At 45.3% G+C, this 7,505-nt stretch overlaps 1 protein-coding gene across 1 annotated transcript in view; it reads left to right on the forward strand.

Moving 5' to 3' along the window:
• The window catches only part of ADRA1B (adrenoceptor alpha 1B), a 12,260-nt gene that overhangs the window by 3,454 nt on the left and 1,301 nt on the right, over nt 1–7,505 (forward strand). The window contains exon 2 of the mRNA XM_008629123.2: nt 7,238–7,501. Within this exon, the coding sequence (XP_008627345.1) occupies nt 7,238–7,501 (264 nt within the window). The remainder of the gene's footprint in view (nt 1–7,237; nt 7,502–7,505) is intronic.

Consider the following 7,505-nt stretch of genomic DNA (forward strand, 5'->3'; position numbering starts at 1 on the left):
TCTGTTTGCCCCAGTAACCCAAATCACACCCTCACATCTGCATCATTGCTATTTCTATTTCTATTTCTATTTCTATTTCTATTCCACTGCTCCCTGTTTCCCTCAGTAATTCCATGACTCTGCAGGAGGGTGTTGGCAGAGCAGCTCTGGATTTCTGTGGATCCAGCCACAAACCATTTGCCAAGCTGGTAAATGTTATCTCTGCAGCACCACAGCCCCAGGTCTGAACAAACCTCCTTAGATGTAGCGGAGTTTCCTTGGTGTTCTCAGCAATTCCATGAGTTTCCCCGGCAAAATTATTCTTCTTCTTCCAGCCTGGCATTTCAATTTATTCCACAGCTCCCCGTTTGATATTCCAGGCACAAGGTTATTCCATCAGGTGGCAGCTATGCCCTGGGAACAGCTGTGGTGCTGAAAGCAGGCAGATTGCTTAGAAAAATGAAAAGAAGTTATATCAACGTTTCCAGAGCAAAAATCCCGAGGCAAGCTCTGTATCCAGTGCAGACTGGAATTCCAGCCCTGACACCACAGGCACTGAGCAGCAGTAAATCCTCAGCACCAGGAATTACCCCAGTCAGGCCTGGAGCACTGAGCTGTGCTGTCTTCAGCACCTGAGGATGCAGAACTGGGAGTGAGAAATTTCTCATGTGAGAAATTGGGGTATTGGATGTTCTTTCCAGCCAGCAGTGGAGCCACAGAACATCCTGGCTGCACACATTTATAAAAGCTCCCTGGCTGAGCAAAGTCATCCTGCCACTCAAAATTATTTGTGATTCAACATAAGAAATAAACTAAAGACATACGTGTCTTTGAGACAACTTCTTGGGCCATAAATTCAGTGACTCAGCTTTGAGGAGTAAATATCTTGGTTTTTTAAAATAAATGTTTCTTTTCATCCCTTTCATACAAATTCTTCTTTAGGCAGCAGGACTACATTAAATATTCATTGCTGATAGATGATGAGTAAAAGAGATTCTTTTTATTTAAAGGCCAGAGCCCTGCAGAACTAAGGTAACACTCATTAAAACTCCCTCCTTCAAACAATGTTGGGTCCAATTTTATGCCAATGCCTTTGTTTAAAAAGTGAATGCAAAATGAAGGATTGTATAAGGAGAGGTTTAGGGTCACTCCTGTAAACTGAGATTTCAGAGCAGCCTTCCCAGACTTCTCCCAGACATTCCCAGGGGGAAAACTCGCCAGGCACTTAACCAGGGCACTTCCCCAGTCTGCTGCATAATTCCAGTGGAGATCAGAGCAGTATTCACTGCTCAGTTTGGAGCCTAATTTCCCCTGCTCCCACAAATCCTGGAGTCCGTCCACTGAAGAAAAACAAAACTCTTGGACTGGCAGTGGGAGCAGGTCCCAAGAGCTCCAGGATGAAGATGGACCTGGTGAGACTATCATTATGGATTAAGCTTCTGAAACCTCTCTATAAAATAATAAAAAATAGCATAACAAATTCTACACACTGTAGGTCAGCCAGCACAAAATCATTCTTAAAATAAAATGTTATTTAAGTACAGAATGTAGATTTATGTTACATCAGGCCAGCCTCAGAATACCAAATTAGGCCCCTTGGTTTCCATGGGAAACACTCCCAGGCTTTAGGTCTGGTGCTGGCAGTGCCACTGAGCTCTGCTCTCTGCAGGGCTTTAGGCCTGGCTTATCTTCACCTCATCTGCCTCCTCTTCCCCTCCCCGGCCAGTCCAGCTCTCTAGAACTGATGACCTCGAGTTAATAATTGTAAAGAATTCAGATAAATTAATGAGATGTGGCAATCTAGCAGGTCAATCCTTGTGCAAAGTTCAGCTGACAGGAGACAGCAGGAACTGGACAATTAAACATCCTGAGGGCATTCACTGAGCAGCACAGAGTGTTTTGGCACGTGGGGAGCACCAGATTATTTTGGGATGATTCATTTTCCTACTGAAACAGCATCCCTTAAGCCCTGGTTTAAGCCTTTGCTTTGCAAAGGGTATCAGTTACCAGTCACTCACTGACTTCTGGGGTTTAGAACAGACACGTTATCAAAGTAGGGAAAACTGCACAAATTCCTGGGTAATTCCTCTGCAGGCTTTGGGTTTGTTTGTCAGAGGAACAAAGGGAAATCCTACAGGGGACACTGTTACAGAACCAGATACACAAAGCAATGCAGAAAAATGTACAAAGAAATCAAGCAGTGTTGACTCTTTAGCCCCAGGGATGGCAGCAGCTCCTGTGTCAGGTGGCCAGAGAGATCCAAGGAAAAAACATTCAGGACTGAGCCACTGGGCAGTGAGAGGGAATCTCAAAGGCAGGAGGGAAGGGAGAATTTCAGAGGAAATGCTGATTTTAGCAGGGCACTTGGACACGAGATCCTTGTGCCAGAGGGGTTTGCAAACACCTGAGAAGCTGCTCGGGTTGGTGTTGTGGGGACAGCACTGAGTAAAGTCACACCAATCCAGGTGGTCCTAAAGCACCGAGGCCAGAGCTCAGGGTCTCAGGTGCTTTGGGTGAAATGCCAGGAACAAAGAGCCAGGGAGGTTTTTCCTGTCTTTACTAAAACACTCCTGCATGACCCACGGCAAGGCTGAGAGCTGTTCTGATGGGCTTCCAGGTGAGCCCTAGAAACTGGAAAGCAGAAACCACCCATCTCTGAGGGCCAAGAGAGAAAACCTACCCTGGAAATTCATCCAGTACCTCTGTAACGGTGTAGCTGGAGCTATTTGCTACCAGCCATGGCCAAGACAGGTTGGCTCAGCTGTCAGGCAGGAGCAAGGAGGAGAGAAAACACCAGAGCATGTTCAGTAATTGCAGATATCTAAGTACAATAAATGAAATGTCAGCAGCCTCAGATTAGCTTTTCTAGACCCCCTTAATCAGCTAATCCTTTGCAAAACAAGGATAATCTTGGCTCGTGGGCTGTGTAGTCAGGAGCTGCTGGAGCCTGTAACTCTTTTGCACTAAATAATAACAACAATAATGCTGTGTCTCTGTCCCTATGCGCTGTCAGCTTTAGAGACTGAACAAGATTCTGACCAAAACTGATCTTGGTTTTATCACATTTGTGTGGGCAGCACAGTTTAAACAGATGAGCTCTCCCAGTGGTGTAAGTCACAAAGCTGATCTGGGCTGGGAGGTGGTGTCCAGGGCAGTCATTCTGTGATTAAATACAAGGCACTGTCCCTTCAGAAATCAAATGTAGCTGCTGTGCCTTGCAACTGCTTGTAATGCAAGGAGGTGTAGCAGCTCTGGGCTTTAGGAAAAGATCTGATCCCTGTCTGTACCTCCTTTAAGCCCTGGTTTTATTTTGGCCACTCCTGATAAGTTTCTATTTTTGGAGCCTTTCAAAAGCTCTCAAATTTGAATCATTGTGAATGAAGTTCATGCTGTTCTCATAGCAGTGATTTGTTCATCTGAAATATGAGGCAGTTGCTGTAGGTTGTCGTGCCTGGGACATAAATGCCTCACAACCAGGACACTTCGGAGCTCTGAGCAGCCTGGGATAGTGGAAGGTGTCCCTGCCCATGGCAGAGGGTGGCACTGGATGAGCTTTAAGGTTCCTTTAAACCAAAGCATTCCATGATTCCATGATATTCATAATGTACCTGTCACTACACTGGACAATGACAACTGCAACCCCACCAGATTTGTATGCTACTTGGTTACTTATCATTTATCCACTTTTCCTTTCATTTTCCTTATTGAAATTTATTCCGCTTATTTTGGATGCTCTCCCTATTTCTCAAGATCTTTTTTCACTGTTTTCCAGCTGTTTCCCCTGTTATCCTAACCCTCTTCTCCAGCAGCCCTGCAGTGCCTCCCAGTTTGACCAAGCCTTAGTTTTATAACCACCCTCTGCACTTCATCATCTACTGGTTGTAAACATCTACTGTTTGGAGGTTTTTTCCTACATTAAATAAGTCCAGGGGAATGTAAACAAACACTGGATGCTGGAAGGGAAGAAATCAGGAGCTTTAGAAATCCAATTAGCTCTAAAACCTTGGCATGCTGGCTTGGCTGAGCCCGTGGTGAGAAGGGCTGCAGAAAGCTTAAACAAAAGGCAGCCACATCCTTTCAGCACATTCTAAACTCACAACAGCTCTTCTCAGGGGCAGATTATTGCTCCTGCAGGGAGGATTCTACTGGCTGTGCACACAGTGGATGGAACACAGCTGGAACAGCAGCAGCTTCCAGGAGTTGTGGCTCCTGCAGGAATCACAGCGGGAACACCGAGGTTCCCAGCCTGGAAAGTCTCGTGCTGGTCACAGCACAAATCTGATCAATCACTTTGGCCAAGAAAAGTTCCATCATAAAGCAGATTCCTTGCACAGCAGCGGTGATTTCTGCACAGGCTGACTCCTGGGAGACAGATGGAGCTGGGGGTTGATGCTGGTGAAGTTCCCAGCTTTCCCTGTCTCAGAACTCAGCTGTTATCATTTGGTGTTTTGTAACACTTTCCCTCACCAGAGTGATTTTTAAAACCTTGGGATTTTCTCTTGAAAAGCTCAGATTTAACTCCAGTCAGGATGGCTCCAATCTGCCCCAAAATGAAGACTGGCCCTTGGATTGCCTTCCACGGGTACCTTTACCTGACTCTAAACTTCCAATCACTAATTACCAATTCTCTATTTGTATTTCATGGTGTGCAAACAAGAAGGTTTTGAAACATTTCATTTTCAACCTGTCATCAATAGAGAGCAGGAGTTTACATTTTGTGGCTCTTTAATCTTCACACAATGACAAAGCCATGCAGTGGATCTCCAGTTTCCCATCCGGAATATCCAGTGGCACTCAGAAAAGCCCTTATGTGACTCTGTTGTACCCTTGTATTGCAATAAATCCAGACGTTGGATTTGTTCCAGGAAACTGGAAAACAACTCCACACTCCCTGCTAGGTGTGTTTTCATCTAAGCAAAACTGGATTTGGATGATTATGAAATGCAATTCCTTTCTAAGGTACAGAAAACAGCACCTGACAGCCCCAAATTCATCCGTAGCGACTTTTTGTCCTTAAATCCAGGGAATTCACAGTACTCCTCCCCAGTTATTATCTAATCTAAGTAACAAATTCTGAGCAGAACTGATCATTCCATGAGTAATTTATTACACTTAATTGATATCAAACCCACAATGCATTAAAAATGAATGTTTAATTAAAACCTCCTTCAGGGAAGAGTTTTCCTTCATTAAGAGTACAATGATTAAGCCATTCCAGATTTTCCTGCTGCCCACCTTGATATTTTAAGGACTCTTCCCAGGTCCACTAAAGTCCTTATGAGCCTTTACAAAGGGTTCCAAGGACTTCCTTGAGTCCAGTGGACTCTGAATTTTGATGTCTCAGTGGCGCTCTGCCTCCATATTTTGCAGAATATGTGAGGAGAATTAACGTGGCAAATTGTTTCCCACAGTGTTCCCTAATTTCATTGAGGAGACTTGACTTTCTCTGTGATGAAGCATTTGTTATAAAGAACCAGTCAGACCCTAAATGAAATTAGTTCTTCCTAAATAAAATACTTCTTAATTCCTTTCCATGACATTTGCTCTTGCTCAGTGTATCTCTAAGCTCAACAGCTCCATCAAGCCTGGGGACTGTGGGAGAAAACTGATCAAGTTGATTTTCTGAATTATTTCCTGTTCTCCATTTGTGCTGTGTGAGAATCTCACTGGTGTCAGCGGTGCAGTGAGAGGGAGGATTGTGGTGCTGTGACTCATAAATCACAGAGTTAGTGCTGAGAAATAAAAGTGAGCAGACAATACACATCCCCTTGGAGCGAGGCTGCTCAACGTGGAACACCAGGAGAGCAATCACTTGGAGTAGGGAAATCCCTCTGGCCACCCCACCACGAATAAATCACTGAGGAGAGAACCACATGCAAATTTTCCAGGCATTTTGAAGAGCAATTTAAATCAGCACAGGGCAACATTTAATCTCTTTATCAGGCTGCAGTGGGGGAAGTGATTGGAGATTAGAGCAGGAAATATCAGTCTGGTGTTCAGAGTGTGTCCAGGAGGCTTTGCTTTAGCATTTTATCGAGGTATCAAAACAGCCCACACTTGTTCACTCCTGACAGGTTAAAATCTGGGATGTGGAGTGACAGGACCCTTCCTGGAGGCAGCAGCAGCCCAGAGCTGGCCCCACACACGATGTGCTGGCACCCCAGAGCTGTCACCCAGGAGCAGAGGAAGTGCTCTTGCATAGTTTTGAGGCCCCAGGCACGACCTCTGCGTTGCTGTGAGATGGGAACGGTGCCCAGAATCACATCCCGCCCCTCCACGGCGTCCTGACAGCCACCACTGACTCAGCTGCTTTCACAGCCCAGCACACCCAAAACCACTGCAGAGGAAAAGCCAGGCTGGAGTGTCGCCTTCCATTTGAAAAACTCACCAAATTTAACTCCAGTTCTTGTCAGAGGAATTCTCTCCTGAATCCCCACTCCTTGGTTACTTGAGCCAGACACAGAGGTGTTTTCCCAGATGGATAACTGATCCAGCTCAATGCCTGTTTGCCATAAAAATCCCATACATTCTTTTCTCCAGCCTCATTTGCTAAATTTATCTGATCAATTACCACTAAAAGCACAGGAAGTGGATTCCCCAGTGTGAGCTTTTCGTTTGGGCAGCCTCATCAGGGAAATTGTTTGGTTGTGAAGGGAAGGGGAAGTACTCACAAAATAACCTCTTGGTTTGGGTTACACCATTTTTATGAATGCCTGAGACAAGGGAAGTTCCACAATTCACTTCAGGTTTCGGGAGGTTTGTACTCTCTCAATAATCTGGATAAATGGAGGGGTGTTCAGCAGCTGCCAGAGGATGCATTAGAAGTTATAAGGTGCATCTGGAAATGCTCTTTTTGAGGGGCCTGGGAACATTTTTCTTCAAAAATGACCTTTGAAAGCTCTTTGAAGAAGACACAGCCTTATTCCTTGTGTGCCTCATGCAACAGCCTGGGCAAGGGAGGTTTGTCTGTCCCTGGGATCAGGAGATGTTCCTGCACCAGGTGTGGACCTATAAACACAAGAAATGCTTCTTATTTTTTCATCCTACATCAATGATGTGCTCCTTTAACTTTCAGATGGGAAACACTTCTTTTAGCTTTAAAAATAACAGTTTAGTACCAAAAGACCAACACTGAAAGCAACATGCATAAAGGAGTTTTAAAACACAGATTCTGAGAGTGATCTAATGAACGTGTTCCCTTCCTAAAGGCAGACAAACCCCTTATCTCAGATATTCTCTGCTTGTTTCCCCTGGACAGGATCCCTGTTTTCAGCTCTGAAGCCCCCTGAAACGATCTTCAAGGTGATTTTTTGGCTTGGCTACTTCAACAGCTGCTTGAATCCCATCATCTACCCCTGCTCCAGCAAAGAGTTCAAGAGGGCTTTTATCCAGATCCTGAGATGCCAGTGCCACCGGCGCAAGCAGCTGGGCTGGTGGCCCTACAGCTACAGAAACTGGAACCGCTGCTCCTTCGAACACGCCAGGAAAGATTCCCTGGAAGACAGCGGGAGCTTCCTGAGCGGCAG

This window comes from Corvus brachyrhynchos, unplaced genomic scaffold (assembly GCF_000691975.1).
Source record: "Corvus brachyrhynchos isolate BGI_N302 unplaced genomic scaffold, ASM69197v1 scaffold21, whole genome shotgun sequence".
Classification (NCBI taxonomy): domain Eukaryota; kingdom Metazoa; phylum Chordata; class Aves; order Passeriformes; family Corvidae; genus Corvus; species Corvus brachyrhynchos.